Source organism: Gobius niger (assembly GCF_951799975.1).
Source record: "Gobius niger genome assembly, chromosome: 2".
Classification (NCBI taxonomy): domain Eukaryota; kingdom Metazoa; phylum Chordata; class Actinopteri; order Gobiiformes; family Gobiidae; genus Gobius; species Gobius niger.
In genome coordinates, this window is record NC_136853.1 from 17,265,634 (window position 1) to 17,286,442 (window position 20,809).

The following is a 20,809-nucleotide window of genomic DNA, read 5'->3' on the forward strand; positions in this document are numbered from 1 at the left end:
AGTAGTTGCTATCCATAGAATTGCTTTTAGATGTAAGTGTAGATTTTGATAGCACTTTATAGCACAGAAATATCATGGTATAAGTCTAATAACATGGTTATGGTTATTACACAAGGAAAGGACACAGATTGTAAATTTCCAGGAAAGTAATAGAATTGTCTTGGTAATAAAATGATAACCGGTTTGCAAAATGCAATATCCCCTGTTATTGCGGGACTGTATCGTAAGTAAGATTACAAAGTTATGAAGCCAAAAGTACTGTGTAATAAAAGTATTCTTAGAAGTACAATCTCTTCAAGTTACCCAGGTAAACCTACTTGACTAAACATGACAAACCTCTGGGAGAATGCGTGATACTCACCCAAATAGCGGGTATCTTCACTGTCTCCCACTGTTACTTCACGGAAGAAGATGGAACATGTTATTATCGTAAAGTCACAAGATAACTGCTTTTGTTTGATTGTTTTGTCTTCTATGTTTTGACCTCAATGATAAGATTAAACAGCTTGATCTCACATTAAAGAAAATCACTGGTTAAGACGTACCATTGACAACAAGTGTGTCCTCTTTTTGAGCTGCCTCATACTGCAGTGGTTCTAAGATAAACCAAACTCATTGTAATCACTGTCAACACTGATTAAACAGAAATATTACAAACACACAGCACACTTTTTTTTACTCTTTTTACACTCTTTTACAACACCACTGGCCCTGTGGGTATTTATTACTTGTTTAGCCTTAAGGTACATGTTGATGGTCATTAATATTAACCCTATAGCTGTGGACCTAGTCAAGGGGTACTGCATTGACACTTTAGAGTCTGTACATTCATAGGACAGGTAAAACATTGCATCACAGGGCTTCTTCAACAAAGTACATACCGTTCATTTGTGCCGCTTCTCCCTTTTGAGCCGCCTCAAATTCCATCTGATCTGAACAAAGAACACAACTTTGAGGACAGAGCAATGTGATAACACAGCATCCCAGAAGTCCCACAGTGTTGCCTAATAAAGGTATTGTCAAAGCTTATTTACACATTGTTTTATTAGTTTTATAGGCTATCAAACTATGTTGATGCGTCTGCGCTTAGAAAAAGGACAAACAGAATTAAAGAAATCAATCAAACCGCATACTGTTTTTAATCACCATGGCAAAAGCTAGATATAGCCTATTCTGTTTAGTTTATTAATGTATAAAGTTGTAGGTTATTTAGAGTTAGTTATTCCTAAAGGAAAATGGGAACGCTGAGCAACAGAACATCACCACCTAGTGTTCAGCTGCAGTAATGCACATACCAACTTTCAGAAGCTCAACAAGGCCATCTGCAAAAGGGGAAAATCATATTTAAACAAAAAATGTAGGCAAAAACAGACAATGAGCAACAAAGATATTTATATATGCTCACGCGAAATATTTACAAGATCACGTGTTTCATCATAGAATACAGGCTGAAGTACTTGAATATTTATGAGCACACTTCCAGGGGAGATTTTGCTGCTTTTGTGAAGCTCATCTAACCCTGGTTTACCACAACACTTACAAACAAAACTGAAGACTAATGGTAGCTAATTGACAATAAATAAAACAAACAAACAATAAAACAGCAACACCAAAATGCTGAATGGTGAGTTTTGTTCCTGCTTCTATGGATTCGAGTAAGTTTAAATGCACTTTCTTTCTGATCTGATCTTTAGGCGTTTTGTTTCAGAAGTCCTTTATGTGGTTCATAAGTGTTCACAAGTGACCAGGCGACGTGTACAACACAAAGACATTTTCCCAGGAAGTGCACCATACAGAGATCTTTAATAAATCCATGTGCAGAGTCCACTTCGAGTGTGAACGCACCCTTAAAGGCCCTATACCCGACTTATTCTCCTAGTAATGAAACTGAAGCTGTTTTGTCCTCATTCAGTATATTGTAAACCAAGATAAAAGGAAAAACTGCTCATCTAATTACAAAGCATTTGCATCACTTTCACGAACTTGCGGACCATAGTTTTCATGCATTTCAGTGACAGTGACCCTGAAAAGTGACTCTGCCTGTAATGAAACACACTTATAAAGCCCTCCCTGTTAAGAATCGGGATATGTTAAATGTATTAAGAATGGGTTTAGACCACAACAACAATTTAATTTACTCACTTTCTCTTTCATTGTTTGTAACTAAAAAAAAAATCAGGTATAGGGCCTTTGATCATTATCCGAACTGAATTGTGACCAGAGGTGGGTAGCACTCAGTTACATTTACTCAGGTAACTTCTTACTTTTTTAAACTACCTGTTCTTCTTTGAAACACAGCGCTTCTCCTACTTGAAACATGTGGGAATGCTTGGCCTGGCAAGGGTAAAAATCTTCGTGACAATGCCAACAAATGAAAAAAATATACAGTCCACCCACCTCTGATTGTGAAACTAACGAAACGAAAAATAAATGTTCTCATTACCATATTGAATTTCTTTCTCCTCTTTCTCTGCACCCTCCAGAGATGCAGACAGTGCTGGAACACAAAGATAAAACAATCCTGACATTATCCATTTCCTCCTCCACCTGCTATGAACAAACATTTTTAAAAAGAGCCCCAAGTGATTGATCTTACCGCTGTGACATGTTGCTACAGAAAGGACCACGACTGCCAACAAAGCTCTCATCTCGACTCTTCAATATTGGTGGTTGAAAATATTGCTGTGTATCTATAATGTTTTGTTTTGTCGAGTGGGCCTTTATATTTGGAGCTGGATCACATGCTGGGTATTGACAAGCAGCTGTGGTACCAGTGTCGCCCTCCCTCCTACCTGAAAGGACAGAACCCTCCTTCTTCAGCCCCTAAATGCGTCCCATTGTTGACTCCTCGGTCACATTTGGCGTGTGTCTGTGCTGTCTCTTTGGAGGAGGAAAAAAAGAACATAAAAGAGGATTATGGAACAGAGATGATAAAATGGTGCGGCATTTCATAATACATTTGTACAAAACAATGGACCCATTGATACTACGTCAATTTTAATCACACCTTTTATTGTGATTGTAAACATTATTTGGGGTTGTACAGTAAGCCCATTGAATTAAAGTGCAAACATTATTGCTGGAGTTCTTGGACAACAACAAAAAACACAAAAACAAAACTTTGAAAAAACACTATAATGCAATTACCAAATTATTGTATTGTAATTACAAACACATACGTCAAGTGGCAGCGTTTCTTTGTCTGCATCGTTTAAAATAGAGTCACAAATCACATAAAAGTAACATTTCAAACTATTATTTATCTGGAGAAATTATGTTATGAGAGATCTCATGACAAGGCACAATAGAATCATTCATCCACACAGGTTAGATTTTAAAATGTTGGATGATCTAAGGATTTTTACACTTTTAGACAAAAAATCTCACAAAATCAAACGCTCAAAACATTTAACTCAAATATTTCAACACAAATGGAGTAGTATTTACTAGGGCTAGGAGGAAATATCGGATCACAATACTTTTTGCTGCAATACCAAGTATCGATACTTTATCAACAATACTTTCAATACTTGTGTTTGGAGGCATTTTTATCCTTTGTCTTCCAGTAACAGCACTTTGTTACATTTTGTGTTAAAGGTGCATTATGCAACCTTTTATGGAGGGAAAAATAAGGTGATATCTGTGCGTATTTGACCAGCGGCTGTATGAGTGGTCAGCGTGGCGCCATTACTTTCCATCACAGTGGTCTCTACAACACACCAGGATCAACTGTTTAGTAGGTTTTCTGGTCAGAGGCTCCGTCAGCAGTGAAAACCTTACAAACAATTGATCCTGGAGTGTTAAAAAGATCACTGTGACGGAAAGTAAAGCCGCCACGCTGACCCCCCATACAGGCTCACTACAGGGTCAAATGCACACAAATATCAAAATATTTTTTTCCATATGAAAAGTTGCATAATGTACCTTTAATGCACTTTTAAATCTTAACACTTCAATAATGTCAAATGGCACTTGGTTTATAAACTTTGGACCGATAACTGTTTTCTTTTTACACATTTTAAGGTGAACATATTACTTCATCATAATTACTGTATTGTGATACGTATCGGGTTATCCCCTGAGTATCGTGATACGTATCGGATTGTGACAAAAGTGCATCGTCCCAGCCCTAGTATTTACTTGTCCACATCATCCGGCAGTGTGTGGCTCACAGTAAGTAGGTATTGTTGTGGTTGTTACAGCTATTAGATTTTTTATTTACAAGGATTGACAAGAGTACCTGAGGTACAACAATGAATAATGAATTTCCAGATTGAACTTTAAAAAAGAGCTGCAACACGCACAAGTGTGCGCCAAAACTATTGTTTTTTTTTTGCCAAACCTTGGTTGCATACCCTGTGTAAGACTGTAATAGTTTTCCCAACTAAACAATGAAACTATAATCTAAATCATTATTATTCAGTGTTTCATTAGTCAAGGCACATCCCACAGAGATACCTGAAGAGCTTAACCCTGACTTTTCAGTGCAGTAATTTGTACTTTTTCTTACTCAGAGTTCCCCTCGCAGTCGAGTGTGCAAATCTTCCTGGTCAATTTTGCTGTCCTGATTATGCCAGCGATGATGAGCCAGTAATGCCAGGTTTCTTGCTGAAATGGCGCTCATCTCCATGGCACTCGCGGCCCACTCCACAGCATTGAGATAGTACAGGCGTTTGTGTAGGATGAATGGTGGGGTTTTACGTTGTGGTGGAGAGTAAGATGGATAAGCCAGCCAGCGTGTCTCAGACACTGAATCCCAGGAAAGAAACATGCTCTTCAGCTGCTCCTGGGTCAGAGGCTCGTGGGAAAACACTTTCCAGACTTTTCTGTGGCTTGCAGGGGATGGTTTGTACCCAGGAGGAATGTGCACAGGGTCCAAAGAGCTCAAACTGTGGATGATGGAGTCTTCTGAAGATGTGGTAAGGACATCGGAGACCCTAAAGTCTGAGGCTGCTTCTGTGGTGCCCAAAAAGGACACATTGAGCAGGCCATGGACCAAAGTGGCCACAGTCTGATGGTAGCGCCCAGGGTAATGAGAGGGTATTGGAGGAGAGAACCCGGAAAAGGTGATGTCCGATTTACCCTGGTGAAGTGGAGTAGCTATCATTACTATGTCATACAAAGAGTGTGCAGCGCCATCTTCCCCCACATAGTTGACCTCGTAGAAACTGGCTGCAGCCCCTTTAACACACAAAAAAGCCCACATAAAGCTTTAAACAATAACATTTATATTCACTTTCAATCGGTAATTCCTTTTTTGGACAGTATGTTGCCTTTATTGCCTGGGTTACAGGCAAGCTATTATTAAAGATAACCTGTGTGCAAAAAACAATGTAAAAAAAACAGTATTCTGAGAGGCAGCCACCCCACAACATGAGTAGCAACAGACAGACAAAGCAAAACAGCAGCAGTTTTCACTCACATGGAAATCCGACTAATGAGAAATACCAGAAACACCTGAAACACTGTGCTATAAAGAAAGAGCTCAATAAACAACCTCGAGATGACAGGAGTAAGAATATCACTGGCAACTATTCAGCAGACATAATGCACGAAAACACAAAAGCAACAACAGACAAAACATTACAAAGATAAAACCCTGAACAGAAATTAAAACAAAGACTCCTCAAAAATATGCAAATATTTACTATAATGAGGATATAACATAACTTTTGCAAAGGTTTAAAGAAATGTTTTCTCTTGTAACTAAAGCTGATAAATTGATCCCTGTCGTGTATATGCATAGTTGTTGTTTTCAGTAAACAGCATAAATTGTGTCACTGTTCCCATAATTTGAATGAGGAGTTTGTAAAACAAACAAATTAATTAACACAGTTAATTGTACCTGACTTAGACGGTCGAACTTTGACAGCAATCGAGGTGACCTTGGCCGGGATCAGCTCACTTTTGCTGTTGTACAGCAAACCGGAGCAAACTCTTTTATTACCTCCATCTACCGCCCACAGGCCCGACTCTGCCCCGGCCAAAGACACTGCACCTAAAACACATAAGCATATATTAAATCTGTAAAAGGTAATGCAGTATTTGTTATTGCATGTGGAACATACCAACAAACCCGTTGATGCGGACACTTTGACCATAGTTTACCCGAGTGATGGGTTCCACAAAGTCATTGATGAAAACTTGAGAAAACCCTTCACCGATCATCGTTTCCTCCAGTGTTTGGTTCATAAGAGTCACAAAGCCATCACCACCCATGGCATGCAAGAGTCGCTCCACACTAGAGAAGGAGTACCCATACTGCTGGTACTGGTAGATCCTGTACGCAGAACAGACACGAGGCCAGTCAAGTACTTCATATAGATATACTCATACAGCACACACAGTTTATACACACCTCATGAACTTATCCAAGATACTCTCCACCCACATCTGCATTCGTAAAAGGTTGAACCCATATCTCCAAAGGCACCGCAGGAAATTTATGATGAACCAGTCACTCTCCTCAAAGGTAAGCTCCTTTCCATTGAAAATAGCCACTTTAGATGGAACATCTTTCCTGGGAGAAATGCCTAAAATCATTTTAGATAATGCGACAAACTTAATTAATATTGAAGAGGCAGGGATATGTACGTATTCTGGAAATGATCAGATTTACCCAATTTATCAACAAAGTGCTTCATATGAAGATTCAAAGGATGTATAATGGCTCCGCCCACCTCATATTCATAATCACCCATCTTTACAGTTTCTAAACGCCCACCAACAGCACCGGATTCAAAAACGTCAATCTTCACCAATGGACCAAACTCCTGCCTTAGGTAATAAGCTGTAGCTGTCCCACCAATTCCTGCTCCAACAACAGCTTTCAAAAAGAAAATACGCTTTATTATTACTTTGTTGTTTTGATTATACAGTATAATGATCATTGAACGAGGCATACCAATCTTTTTGGGCTGATCTCCAAGTTGTGGGGCTGAAGCTAGACTCCTTCTGCCAGAGTGCCATAGACCCAGAAACAGGAGCGCCCTCAGAGACATGGTGTGAAGATTCATTGTGGATTCCTAATGCTGAATACGTGCACACATCTGTAGTGAGGAGCAAACAAGGCTGCATTACAACACACACATATTGACTAACCTCTCTTATCATATCAAACGAAGGTGACACAGAATGTCATGTTATATAACAATTCATTAATATAAAATATGAATATTTGGATAATCTGACATATCAACAACAGCCAAGTCCCAAGTACATTAAGAAACAGCCACAACCATAGAAATCACAACTTCTGTAAACTCTTTGACGTTTATATCGCTATTTGAATTGAGTTAAAAACACAACAGTTTACTCTGTAGTCCACTTTGGCCACTTACCTAGAGTGAAACGATGTCTTTGTGTGTGACCACAGTGTAGTGTCAGAAAGTGTAGATCATTTAAATTGTTCAACTTTCTGGCAGGTGCATGAGTCAGAAAGTGTAGCTAGATCATTGTTCAACTTTCTGGCAGTTGCTTGAATGCGATCCTCACTTCCGGGGAAAACATGGGAGGTTTCTTCTTCGTATCTGTTTGAACAGAAGTAGAAGGCATTGCTTTAATCGAGAGCACCACATCGTGGACATAGACCCAAGAACATATCAGATCACAGTCATATTTCTGTATTCCAGTCCTACATAAAAAGAACCGTTCTTTTACCGCCACATGGTTAGCTGCTGCTGCTCGCCACGCGCCAAGTCGCAGAGCATCCACACTACAAGTGCGAAACGAGCGCCCGGTTTATTCATTCCCTAAACTGGCTGACGAATGAATGGAGGCTGGCAGCTCATCAGGTTAAAATTAGAAAAATAAAATAAATAAATACGTACACAAATCGTATCTACGGGGAAAATATTTTTTTCTTCCTTTTTTTTCTTTCTTTTTTTTTTTTATAAAATAAAAAAAAATGCTTGTACATCATTGACATCTCATTCTATGTTCTTTCAGGGATTCCGTACATGGCACATGCCCGCGAAACAATTTGAATAACGTGTTTTATGGTTTTATGTGTTTTTATGTTTTTAATTTGAAGTGACAGACCGGAAACTGGGCAGTGCCAAAGCTCACGCTTTACGGAAGAACACCGGAAGCTTACGCTACAGCTTACGAAGCATGCTTGAATGGAGGTGACCTTATAACAATCATTAAATTGTTTTGTCAAACAACTGCAATTACGTTTTCGGTAGACATAATTCAATTGTATTTTCCGACTATATAAAATTGTGAACAAGAAATGGCAGAAGCTCACCAGGGTCGTGTCCAAGCTGTAGTGGAAGAAATGGTCCAGAGTTTGGAGAGGGACCATATTCGCAAAATGCAGGTATGTCCACGCGTACTCTCCTACATTTGCCAGGCTTCATTCTGGCTGGCCAGGCCAACTCAACATGCACTCTGCTCAGTGTTCCTCCTAGACCTAAAGACATATGCTGCTTCATTACAGGGCCGTATGTTCAAGTGTAGCGCGGAGTGCTGTGACCGCTCCACAGACTCCATGGCCCAGGTCCATCAGTGCATCGAAAGGTGTCACACTCCTCTGGGTCAGGCTCAAGCACTGGTCACCATGGAGATGGAGAAGTTTCAGGTAAGGAATGTGTCGATCATCATGCAGTTAAGAGGCCTACCATCTTGTTCAGAAATACATGGATTCAATCAGGATTGTTTTTATTTGTAAAAAGTATGACGATTGAGTATATCAATCCCATACATTACACTTAAACGCTTATCATAATATAATCTTTTCTGTTTATGTGCAGGACCGATTGGCCAGGTGTACAATGCACTGCAACGACAAAGCAAAAGATCTTTTTGACTCTGGCGCTAAGGAACCTGCGGTCAGATCATTGATGGACCACTGTGTGGGCACATGTGTTGATGACCACATTAACCTCATTCCCAGCATGACCCGGAGGCTGAAGGAGAATTTGGACTCTTTACAATAGTGAGGGTGGCTGTGGGCTACCCTGGAGTGAAAGTGACTCAAGGAGCAGAGGGAACAGTTTGTACCAAACTCCGAACTACCTCTGAGGGCTTGGGGGCAGTACATTGAAGATTCAAATGTGATCGTACAAGTTGTCATTGTCTGTGCAATGTGAACAGTCTCATACTGACTGGAAGCTACGACAGTGGTTTGTCAGTGCCGCTGTAAAGTTATGGCATGAATCTTAACACACTCACTTGAATAACATATTTCCTACATAAAGTGTCAGGTTTTTCATTTACTGCTTGTTGCAAACGATGGATGAACTAGAGTAATTCATTCTTTTAAGCACTGGGTTAAAATTTTAGATATATATTTTATTGATTGCATTTCACCTCTCATTCGACAGGCTTCCTCAATTCTTTTCCTGCTCCCATATGATGGAGCCAACACACTGTTACTATTGAATTAGGGAAAACCACCCAATATCTGACATGCAAAGTGGAGATTAATACCAGGAAGCTCAACTTCAGAAGCCATAGTTTCTCATGAGCAGCGTAATGTCTTTATTCCAAATAACACCCCCGTACAGATGACAGCTTGATAAACATTTTCTGCAATGGAAATATCCTGTACAACTAAGAGCCTTCATAAACCTGCCTTTGTATACTTCTATTTACTTATTTTTTGTATGACGAGAGAGTAGTATAGTTTTCTTGTTTACTAATAAAATCAAACCACAGACTAAAGTCAGAAAACCTCAACCTATGTAAATAGGCTGTTTATTGGCTGTCAATTTTATCTTTTCAAAAATAATACAAAAAATGAAGCAAAAAAATAAGTTAACAATTACAGGTGGAACTGTACAGGGAGTTGGTTAACATGCACGATTTTGTAGCATACACCTGATAAGCAAAATTGATTTGAGATAGACAATATATTTTGATCCATAACATGAGGTAACAGCATATCTCCAAAAGATGGGGCCCAATCTAGAGTGAAGGAAAATAACTACTGTACTGAATTTATTAAATACTTAAAAAAGTACAAAAGCACCATAGAGTAACCAGATTACATTGTGGTTAACACTGCAAAACAAAAACGGCATCTAAAAAGCCTGTGAGGCTTAAGGCAGGTGTCAATTATTGGACATCTACAGTACATTCACGAGACAGTGCACAGCACACAACCTCCTACTGAACTGTTAACGGAAAAAAAAAGATTAAGGTGATATTTAAATAAGCCCATAGAAAACCTTTCAGTTTCAACTGATTTAATACATTGAAACTCTACAAAGTATTTTGTATAACTGTAGTGGATGCAGAAACTAAATTAAATAAATCTGTTGCATAAAGTGCAATAAGCATTACAACTGCATTTGGTCATTGAAAATGGTACGTAACCGGAGATAAAATACTGGCTTCATTTGGAGCATACGTGCGCCTTGTTCTTACAAATAAGCACAATTTTAACTACTCTGTTGGAAAGAATTTTTCTCTAATGAGCTGATAATGTAGTATATATCTGGGTGTTTTGAATTTACAATTGTTTAAGGTAAACAATGGTCCAAACACCAGTAAACAGTGCAAACCAGGGCAGGTTTTTACCGCCATTCAACAACATTAACTTGATGCTTTTGCTGAACCAAATCTCCGAACATCACATTCAGTATGAACAGAGCATGCAAACAACATGGGTGATTAATGTGGCGGTGGCTTTTACATACAAGATCATGTCAGTTTTTCAGCTCCACAGGACTGGCAGTCATATGTTCATTTGTTTTCATCAGGACACACTCCGCGTGCTGCCTTCTTGTTCAGGAGAGTCTGGTCTCTGGTCTGAGTGAGGCGACGTATACAGGAAATTACAGCAGACATAGAGCGGGAATGACAGTAAACGACTGTCCAGGTTCATCACCACATACTCCTAAAAGGGACCACGGCGTTAACATGGCGTTTCCTTCAATTTCTTGTTTTAGCCTCAATAGGACTAACCTGGTCTTTTTCTAGTGTAAGAAGCTGGTACCCTGTTGAGCGACTGCATACCAGTTTTCCACGGCTATCAAATGATGCAAGACGTAACCTGGACAAACATAATAAAGTTTGTAGACTACATATTGAACATTTAGAAAGGTTTCACACTACTACTATCCAATTGAATTAGCAAAGGATTCAGATCCTACACGCCTTGAGACCCATTCCTTTAACAATTTAGAAAATGTTTGTATCAGACCTCAACATACTGAATGTTGAATACATTTTGTAATCTAGTTAATTAAGAATGACACTGCTGATCTCTGTAGGGCATCCATCAGAATAATAATGAAAAAAGAGAGAAAAGCCAAATTATGTATTCTCTCACCTGTATGCCAGATGCCGTCGGGGTTGGAGACTGACAGCGCCCCCACATGGCTGACTCAGAGTGTTCCGTTTAAACACAATAAAGCGGTTTGTGTAGGTCACCAGCAGATCAAAGCCAAAGTTAAATCCCGTCCACCGCCAGCAGTACTGAAAAAATGTCATAATTAAAATTACAAGAAAATGTTATGTAACAAAAATCTGTGAGAAGTAAAAATGGTCTTACATCGCCTTCTTTAGTCAACTTTCTGCCACAGCGCATACTGCTCAGCTCAAGCTCTTCTTTGATTGCTTCCTGAGGACTAATTACATCAAACATGCACTTTGCCAGTAACATACACTTTCAAGGGGAATATTTTATGCTACTGTGCCATTTTCCCTTACCCGTTGTCATTGTCAAATTCCGTTCTGAGCATGGCAAACCACTGATTTTTGTAAACAGTTGTTAGCCAATCTAGAGCAGAAACGATAAGGGAGAAGTCAGAACAGAATGTGGTTTTAACATTTTCAGAGCATATCAAGATACCTGGAGGAAGTATATTGTCCCTCTCAAGGATACGAGCAGATGCCAGATCATTGATAATGTACTGAAGACGGACATATTTAAAAACCGAACTGAAGGGTTGGCCATCCTCTGTGTTTAAAAAAGGTTCTTGCTCCCCGAGGTCTGTAAAGTGCACAAATAAAACACAATTATTGGTCAACACGGTGTTGTGAGAAACGTTGGTCTTACCTGTTCGCCTTTTACAAAGCCAGTCATCAGCATCAGCGAGTAGTTGTTTGATTGGACCGTCCCATGATGGGTTGAGCTGCAGAAACATCCACTACAAAAGAATGGATCAATGCTAGGGAGATTTGGTTCTCGGAAGTGATATAAGGAGCAAGACCGTAAAGACAAACAGAAATATATGCTGGTGTATAAGAGTAAACACCATATAGTATATTATTTAAAAAAAATCTGTTTTATTTACCTTTTTTAAAGCAGTGTATACATCCATCTCTACTTGCATGACAAACAGGTCTGAGGACTGAATGAGCAGCTTCATTATCTCCGCACTAGTATAACAAGTAAAACATTTGTGTTAGTTAAAAAAAAGCTAATATAGAATCTATATGGCAAGGTTAAAGCAGTGTAACTGGTTGTGTACATTACTGAAATGCAAATCCGAGAAAAATGTGTTGAGCAAATAACTACCCAAGTTCTTTCATCAACTCCACATTTTGGTGGGTCATTAGATTGTTGAGAAGCCATTCAAGACATCTGTAAAAGGAAACGAAGGCACAAAAAATCAATCACTAACTTTCTATGGTATGGTTTGACTCTGTCTGTAAAATTAGATCAAATAAATAAACAAACAAACTCACTTTTTCATGACTGAATCCAAGCCATATATGCCAGCACAAGCATAATAGCCACACACAGTCTTCACACTGATGTTTTCCTTCATGGTCTCTCCACACTGCTGGATCAATCCATCCTACCAACCAGTCACATTTATCATTAAGGCGCTATAATTACCAGAATATTGTTATAAATGTGTCCATGTGAAAGGTTTACTCACCAGTTGTAGCATACAAGCAGCAGCTAAAATACTGACGACTCTGCTGGGTTTAATTAATACATCATCTCGATATAGTGAACCAAACACAACCTGAAGGGCTTAAAACAAAAAGGATTTTGTAACATTATTGCACACATTTAAAAGGTATCGGTTCGTTTATTTACCTTCAGTGTCAATGTTTTGGTCAGGAATTTCAAGTTTGATCTCCATCATGTTTGATTCCTTCCAAGAGCCACTAAACATGCTGGAAAAATACCCAGACTGGAACACAAAGGAGACGTTTGAAACAACTGAGAGGCAATGTGCAACAGTCTATTACAAGGAACATTTGTTGTTTATTTGTTTGTTCTTTCTTACCTGACAAAGGTAAACTTTATGAAGATTCCACTCTTGCCCTAAAGCACAAATCCGAATATCGCTGTTTTCCCCATTTAGAAATAGAGTCTGATAAATGTATCGGGAAGTGCTTTTCAATTTCTTTCTGTATGAAGAAAAAAAGACAGTAGAACATATTGTTGAAAATGCAAATTATACACCTGTGCTTGACTGACCTGCGAGGTGTATCCAACACAGCATCATCTTCATCTTGCTCACTCTCACAGTCACATTGGGCATTACGTTTCCGCTTCTTACACTCACAACTGTGTTTGTGTATGTGAATGCTGCTGGTTCCCTCCACAATTTCCTCTGGTCCTGCAGAAGGGGCCTGGAGCTTGCTTCCCAGACCTCCCATATTTATTCCTCCTTTGCAAAACAGAAAACAGATCATGACTTGAAGAACTAACCCATATGTAGATGTAAGAGAAGTGGGACAAAGTTGAAAAAATATCAGCTCTACTTCATGTCTAAAACATTTAAAAGGCCAATGATCGGATGCCAGCCTCCAAATGTAAAACAAATACAGTTAAGGTGGCTATATAACATACCTACCCTCACGTTTAAGAGTGAGCAAGCCAAAAAAGGTCAGACAAACAGATGACAACTGCTGACAACGGCTCAAGTGGTGACGGGCTGAAGATGTGCTAAATACAAAGCTAGCCTCCCAGCTCCAAAACCTTGTCTGGAAAGCAGAGCAATGCCTCAAGTGAGTGTCTTCTTCAAATGAAGCAGCCTCTCAACAAGTCAACGCGCCCCAGACTCGATTACATGTTGAACACATAAAAAGGTCGTCCCAGAGTGAGGTAGATGAGACATTTAACACTACATAAAGAGGTGCTGTTCAGAGGTGCTGTTTTTTTTTGTTTTTTTTCCCCTTCTTCTTTTTCTTGCTTGGTGCGTGGTGTACGCGCTGTGGTCCACTATGCTCACTACTGCCTCCTGTCGTAAGAGGTGAAAAAAACATCCACGACGATCAAGAGCAAGTTAGCAACGAAACCCCAAGTTGCTAAATACTGAAATAATTCCTCTAAATTATGAGCACAAAAACCGCCAATTAAGTATAAATATTTATTATGTTCCTGGGTCCTTTCTTTTATTTGTCTTTATCTAAAAAAAAATATTTAAATATATTTTTTATCTTTTTTTTTTTTACAAATGTCCCCTTTTTTGATTCATATTCTCCGACAATTCGTTGTTATTTTATTTTTATTTATTCATTTATATATTTATTTTTGCTACGTTCGTACATCGTGCACCCGGAAGTGACGTACGGTTTGGGGGCGGATCGTTCACAAATCCAACCAATGACAGCCTGATGCACTTTCACAACATTCCAGGCTCTGCTCTGCCTGTCCTGCTGTGTGGACTGTGACACGTAACTCCGATTCATTGCGGGGACGGGGCATTCCTGTTTACCTGGGACAGGGGGCAAAACGGAGAGATTTCATCAACCCAATGTTCCTAAGCCAGTGTTTCTTTGCGCATAATTTGTAAAATGGAGACACAAGAGGCGGCGGCAGGTGAGTGCGGTTTGTGGGTTAGCAGCGTGGCTTCTGTGATGTGCTATAACCAAAATAATTACAGGTTGGTAAGTTGACCGTGCAGAAACTACCAGACCTTAGTTGCTTTGCTTGTCTTGTTATGGACAGAAAACCCGTATTGGAGGTGCGCGGAAAATAAAGGTTTACTTACAAAAAAAATGCATTTCACAGCTTTGCATGACCATAGTGACTCTCCTTAGGTGCTCTTATGGACAGCCATGAAGTTAAACCAGCTGCAAAGAAAGAAACAGAGGGTTCACAAAAGGAGCAAGCCCCGTGCCAAAACAGAATGGGGCAGATATTTGGGTTTACTACAGAGGACCTGTGCTCCTGGCAGAGTTTAGTGACCCTCCTGAACCGCCCCATGGACCCTGCATCACTGGGCATCTTCCGTTTCTTGTTTGGTAAGTGCCTTATATTGGAATCATACAGCTTACTTGATTGAGCTTTTCGGTATGCTTTTGTTTGATATTTACCAGGTTTGCTCATGGCCATTGACATCACTCAGGAGCGCGGACTCAGTCACTTGGACTGGAAGTACCTGGATGGAGCTCCGGTGTGCCGCTTCCCACTCTTTAATTTTTTGCTCCCACTGCCTCTGGACTGGATGTACTTTGTGTACTTGGTCATGTTTCTAGGTGGGTTAAAATTGTCTGTGTTTTACAATTGCGCAACATTGAGCTCTGTGTGCAGAATGTTTGGACATATTTTAACTGTTGTTTCTTGTTGATTTTGTCACAGGGGCTCTTGGGATCATGCTTGGCTGTTTTTATCGACTGTCCTGCCTTATGTTTCTATCAACTTACTGGTATATCTTCTTTCTGGATAAAACTACTTGGAATAATCACTCCTACCTCTATGGTCTTATTGGGTTTCATCTTACCCTTATGGATGGTAATCGTTACTGGTAATGCAACGTTTATTTGTTCGTCAGCCGCAGAACAAAATGGAGAAAATAACTCTATAATCTAATTTCAGGTCTATAGATGGACTACGGAAACCTCATATAAGAAATGCTCACGTGCCGCTGTGGAACTATACTCTGCTCAGGACACAGGTCTGTTGTTATTTAACTTTATGTGTATGTTTTGTGTATAACTATTATTCTAACAGTTGTTTTCTGTTCAAGATTTTTATTGTTTATTTCATTGCTGGGATCAAAAAATTGGATGCTGATTGGGTGGGGGGATACTCCATGTCATACCTGGCTCACCATTGGCTTTTTGATCCTTTCAAGTATGTTATCACCATGTACCAATTTTAACCACTTTTATGTTCTACCTTAAGTGATTCACTGTTGTTTATGTTTCTTAGATTAATTCTTCCCGTAGAGTTAGTGAACCTGTTGGTGGTGCATGGAGGTGGCCTGATTTTGGATTTGACAGCCGGCTTTCTTCTTTTCTTCGATGTAACAAGACCATATGCATTTTTCTTTGTCTCGTATTTCCACTGTATGAACTCTCAGCTTTTCAGCATTGGTGAGTCTAGAGTTAATATTAATATATCAACATGAAATGGTTTATCTAATATACAGAACGTTTGTTTCACAGGAATGTTCCCATATGCAATGTTGGCCACAAGTCCTCTTTTCTGCTACAGCGACTGGCCAAGGAGATTGTTTGCACGTTTTCCTGACTTTATGAAGGCTGTGCTGCCATCTATTTCACTGGACCTTAAATCCAGCACTTCCTGTGTGTACAACGAGGTGCCGGGCAGCTCTGAGCACCAGGACACAAGCCCCATCGCCAAACCGTCTAAAGTCAAACTCAGACACAAGCTGGCGGCCATTTTCACCATTGTTTACTTAATGGAACAATTTTTCCTGCCGTACTCTCACTTCATAACACAGGTAAAGGTTGTATTAGCATTATAGACTGCAAAAGATTGCCTAATCTAAGTCAACACGGTCATTGACCATGAAACACTGTTGTTTAAGTTTAGTCTATGCTTTGGTAATAGGGTTATAATAATTGGACAAATGGCCTGTATGGCTATTCCTGGGACATGATGGTTCATTCTCGCAGCCATCAACATGTAAAGATCACCTACAAAGATGGAAAAACTGGAGAAATTGGATATTTAAACCCAGGGGTGAGTCCAACAAAGAATCAAGGAAAACTTTGCTTTTTCTCACATGATTTCATTTTCTTTTGATATTATTAATCTATGTTTCATGCTTGACAACCCTTTCAAAAAGCTGCTGGACATAAGTTTCCTTTATGTAAATATTAAATAAATAATCACACCACGTGTGAAATTTGAAGGTGTTCACACAAAGTCGTCGCTGGAAAGACCATGGAGACATGTTAAAGCAGTATTCCACCTGCCTCAGTCAGCTGCTTCCACGCTACAACATCACTGAGCCTGAAATATATTTTGACATCTGGGTGTCCATCAATGACCGCTTTCAACAAAGGTAACACTGAGGACACTTAAAAGTATTTTAATATTTCTTTTTAATGTACACATTTCAATTAATTGAATATTTCTTTCTACTATCTTCTATTGTAAGGATTTTTGACCCCCGTGTGGATATTGTAAAAGCAGACTGGTCACCTTTCCAACCAACCCCATGGCTAATGCCTCTCCTAGTTGACCTTTCACCCTGGAGGACCAAATTTCAGGAGATAGAAGGAACTTTGGATAACCAAACTGAGATAGTCTTTATTGCTGATTTTCCAGGTTTGGAGATTGTAATCTCTGATCATTTTGAACTTGTTTTAATTTTATTGACTTAACATTGTATTTTTTGTGTAGGTCTCCACCTGGAAAACTTTGTGAGTGAAGATCTCGGAAACACCAGTATCCAGGTTTTGCAGGGTCAAGTTACGGTTGAGATAGTTGAGGATAAAAAGAACTACACACTGCAAACTGGCGAGCAAACACAAGTAGGGCGGTGTTTTACATGGTGTATTGTGTTGCAATTGCTGTATTGAATTAACATTGGTATATGTGTAGGTGCCTGCAGGAGCCTATCATAAAGTGTACACTGTTTCTGAGGGGCCCTCATGTTACATGTACATTTATGTCAACACCACAGAGGCTGCACTGCAGGAAGACTTCACCAGGCTGCTTGGGATTCAGGAGCGAGTTCGCAATGGAACAGGTTCAGATAGACACTAATTCAGTCTTAAATTTACAATATCACATATTATAAAGTATTTACTACATAATTGTGTCTGTCCAAACAGAGACTGAACCACTTCCACCAGAGTTGCAGCCGCTCATTGCTGCTGATGAAGGGTCAGAGGTGAATGCCACAGACCCCGTTGTGCGACTGTTTCTGAAGAGGCAGCGTCGTATGAAAGAAGTCAAAAGGCGCAGAGAGGCAAATGTATTTGAACGGTTTGACCGATTTGTGACCAAAAAGTACTACACTATTCGAAGAGGGTTAGTGTTTTTGTCAATGTACAGTCTATGCACTCAGCATGATAAATGATGCAACTAACGCATTACAATAATTCCTTTCAGATTCTTAATGACAGCTATCGCAATGCGAAACCTGGCTGTGGGTCTTCCTCCAGTTGAACAGCTCACCAGAGAAGTGGCCTATGCCAACTTGAAGGGGCCGCAAAATGAAGACAACCAAAATGAAGCTCTGAAAGATGAGGTTGGTCATAGTGAACTATAAAAATGGAAGGACATGGAAGTTGTCCTGGAGCTGCCTCACATATCAGGTTTTACTACTGCAGAAGTGTTACTGATCTTAAAAAATACTTTTACACTACCCCATAATACATTGCACCTACCAAATTTATTTAGTGCAATGCAATATGCTATTTAACAATCTATAATAACGTAGTGTACCAACAACAACAATGTTGTACATACGCGATTGAATGTGTAGTCGGAACATAATGTAATAAGAAATAAAACCCTAACTCCAACCATAAGCCTCACCCTTCAGGGTTTTAAGTCATTTTACACTATGTCATTGCAGGTTTTGACATAGTACATTACCTTGTACCAAATTTGGTAGGTACAGGTAGCCTGGCTAGCGCCAGACTAAATGTCACAATTGATATTTAGTCTGGGGATCAATTCATTTTCTCATAGGAGAGGTGTGGTTAAACTATTTAGACCACGGTCTAAAGCCTGATTGAAAGATGGAGTCGCTAGTGTAGAATAATGTGCAACCTGTTGTTTTTTTACACTTGACTTGATGTTTTTATATTTGGTATTTTATTTGTTGAAACATTTCTGCTGTCACGGAAGCAAACAAAATAGCTCTGAGGATTGTTGCAATATGAAAAGCTAATTTCCCTTAACTAATGGCATTATGCATGTATATAGTCATGCTTTTAATTAGTAACCTAATGCTTCTGTACAAATACGCAGTATTTTTCTAAACCGTGTTCTTATGTCATTTCTATATTTTACTGTAATACAATACATGGGAAATAAAGAGGTTTCTTTTTTCTTCACATTTTAATGACAGTACATTACACTTTCTCAGCACATACTGAGTTGACCTGGCACTTTGACAAGATAAGGGGTAAAAGAGAATAGTGTGTACAAAATAATGAGTTACTGCAGTACATAAAAAGCAGAATTCAGAAACAGGGAAGATGAGACTGCATCAAAGTATCAATATCTGATTAAATGGTTCAGTGATTCCCAACCTGGAGCCTCAAAGCTTCCAAAGAGTAAAGAGGGACTAAAGTACTGCAGACTACATTTTAATATATTCATTACCATTTTCAATGAATATGCATGAAATAAATGTTTCCCAAAATACAGTGGTTTGTCATGTCAAAAGGAAATAGGAGTCACAGAGGGAAAGATATGGGAACCACTGAACCATGTGTGGCAAGTGATAAGCAGCAACGATTCATTTATAATGTTCCAAATAAAATAGTATATGTAGCAAGATAAAGATGAATATTCTTAGACTTTTAGTTATTGCACAGTTAAATGGTCTTTTTCATCATAATGTTCCTTTCCTATTTTGACTTAAACGACAACGATTTCACAAGATGATAGTGTTAGTAATGAAGTAGCACAATTCAGTTGAGTATTAGTGTTACATACTGCTGCTCTTAAGCAAAAGACTTTCTACACTGCCCAACCATAAAAAAGTCGCCACCTGGATTTAACAAAGTGTGTCAAGTGTTGTAATCTGGGGCTCAGCAGCACAATATGTGCCCAAAGAAGGAGATCAGCTGACGACCTGAACATCCTGCAGGACCAAGTTATTACATCAATGTGTTAATTCTTCTCTGATGGCACGGACATAAGACAACGCCAGGATTCATCAGGGTCACATTGTGAAAGAGTGGTTCATGGAGCTGGAGACATAGTGCTGGAGAAGGCTTTGCGCCGTGGTCACACTCTCCCATCATCAGTACAAGATCAACCGACGGCTCCTTTTGACATTGCAGAAGCTTGCGTGCTGTAGTCAAAGCTAAAAACAGTCCAACTAAATATTAGAGCGTGTGACCTTTTTGGAGGCGATTTTTTTTTGGGTCAGGCAGTGTTTAAGCTACAAATCAAGTGAAGTCTGATTCCTATCAATAAAATGTGTAACAATGATGACATGATTCGTCAGCTAAATAAGAATCAGAACTGAGTGTATTCTACTAAACTTCCTCTACAAACATATTAGTAAATGTAAATACAAGTTCTCAAAGTAAATTGCATTGCTGCAGAAGTAACAGCTGTCCCCTCAATATTCTCAGTAACATTAGCTAAATAGTGTCACAGTAGTTAAAACTGCACTGCAGGCAGATTTGTCCTTTATTTGTAGCTGCATTCCCTCAGAGGAAAGTCAAATACCACAGTGCTGGTGTTACAAAGGTAGACACCTCCTTGTTTACAGGCCAGGGTCCAGCTGCTCTGCTATGGAGTGGACAAACAACGTCTGTCTCCTTCAGCCTCCACTATGAAATGTTATTTCAGCTCAAGCTAAAACACATTTTCTATGTACAAAAGAAAACATTATTTTGTTTTGTTTGTTTGTTGTAGCATTTCTTCATGTGCTATGCACATATTAGACATTCATGTGATATGCACAGATTAGACATTTGTGAAATGTGCATTTTAGTAAAACACACA

At 39.3% G+C, this 20,809-nt stretch overlaps 5 protein-coding genes across 9 annotated transcripts; 2 read left to right on the forward strand and 3 right to left on the reverse strand.

Annotated features, from left to right (window-relative positions):
* Positions 1-238: 238 nt before the first annotated feature.
* LOC306959467 (uncharacterized protein) lies at positions 239-2,733 on the reverse strand. Of its 4 annotated transcripts, none has more exons than XM_079551583.1 (6): positions 2,597-2,733; positions 2,444-2,497; positions 1,296-1,322; positions 882-932; positions 546-596; positions 239-391 (listed from the first exon to the last, which is right to left on the reverse strand). In XM_079551583.1, the coding sequence occupies exons 1-6, from the start codon at positions 2,646-2,648 to the stop codon at positions 300-302; spliced, it is 327 nt and encodes a 108-aa protein (XP_079407709.1). In that variant the 5' UTR covers positions 2,649-2,733; the 3' UTR covers positions 239-299. The 4 variants fall into 4 exon arrangements, with proteins under 4 accessions (XP_079407709.1, XP_079407711.1, XP_079407708.1 ...); XM_079551582.1 differs by having other exon boundaries at positions 285-397; XM_079551585.1 differs by lacking the exon at positions 546-596 and having other exon boundaries at positions 241-391.
* A 1,596-nt stretch (positions 2,734-4,329) lies between these two features.
* pcyox1 (prenylcysteine oxidase 1) lies at positions 4,330-7,501 on the reverse strand. Its single transcript, XM_079551749.1, has 7 exons — positions 7,341-7,501; positions 6,905-7,049; positions 6,620-6,826; positions 6,359-6,533; positions 6,069-6,280; positions 5,846-5,998; positions 4,330-5,181 (listed from the first exon to the last, which is right to left on the reverse strand). Exons 2-7 carry the CDS (start codon positions 7,014-7,016, stop codon positions 4,511-4,513), a joined length of 1,530 nt encoding a protein of 509 aa, XP_079407875.1. The 5' UTR covers positions 7,017-7,049; positions 7,341-7,501; the 3' UTR covers positions 4,330-4,510.
* Positions 7,502-8,064: 563 nt separating this feature from the next.
* Positions 8,065-9,179, forward strand: fam136a (family with sequence similarity 136 member A). Its single transcript, XM_079551372.1, has 4 exons — positions 8,065-8,126; positions 8,232-8,320; positions 8,441-8,581; positions 8,754-9,179. The coding sequence occupies exons 2-4, from the start codon at positions 8,234-8,236 to the stop codon at positions 8,937-8,939; spliced, it is 414 nt and encodes a 137-aa protein (XP_079407498.1). The 5' UTR covers positions 8,065-8,126; positions 8,232-8,233; the 3' UTR covers positions 8,940-9,179.
* A 551-nt stretch (positions 9,180-9,730) lies between these two features.
* On the reverse strand, positions 9,731-14,103 carry gmcl1 (germ cell-less, spermatogenesis associated). Of its 2 annotated transcripts, XM_079551371.1 has the most exons (15): positions 13,767-14,103; positions 13,388-13,580; positions 13,194-13,317; positions 13,001-13,097; positions 12,837-12,934; positions 12,640-12,752; positions 12,470-12,535; positions 12,246-12,330; positions 12,008-12,098; positions 11,801-11,941; positions 11,659-11,728; positions 11,501-11,576; positions 11,279-11,424; positions 10,912-10,999; positions 9,738-10,843 (listed from the first exon to the last, which is right to left on the reverse strand). In XM_079551371.1, exons 2-15 carry the CDS (start codon positions 13,567-13,569, stop codon positions 10,703-10,705), a joined length of 1,518 nt encoding a protein of 505 aa, XP_079407497.1. In that variant the 5' UTR covers positions 13,570-13,580; positions 13,767-14,103; the 3' UTR covers positions 9,738-10,702. The 2 variants fall into 2 exon arrangements, with proteins under 2 accessions (XP_079407496.1, XP_079407497.1); XM_079551370.1 differs by having other exon boundaries at positions 9,731-10,843; positions 11,659-11,941.
* A 412-nt stretch (positions 14,104-14,515) lies between these two features.
* Positions 14,516-18,496, forward strand: ggcx (gamma-glutamyl carboxylase). Its single transcript, XM_079551833.1, has 15 exons — positions 14,516-14,734; positions 14,956-15,159; positions 15,235-15,393; positions 15,497-15,662; positions 15,734-15,812; positions 15,885-15,991; positions 16,070-16,233; positions 16,306-16,604; positions 16,715-16,846; positions 17,020-17,171; positions 17,268-17,437; positions 17,513-17,643; positions 17,714-17,861; positions 17,947-18,145; positions 18,227-18,496. Exons 1-15 carry the CDS (start codon positions 14,710-14,712, stop codon positions 18,384-18,386), a joined length of 2,295 nt encoding a protein of 764 aa, XP_079407959.1. The 5' UTR covers positions 14,516-14,709; the 3' UTR covers positions 18,387-18,496.
* Positions 18,497-20,809: the final 2,313 nt, after the last annotated feature.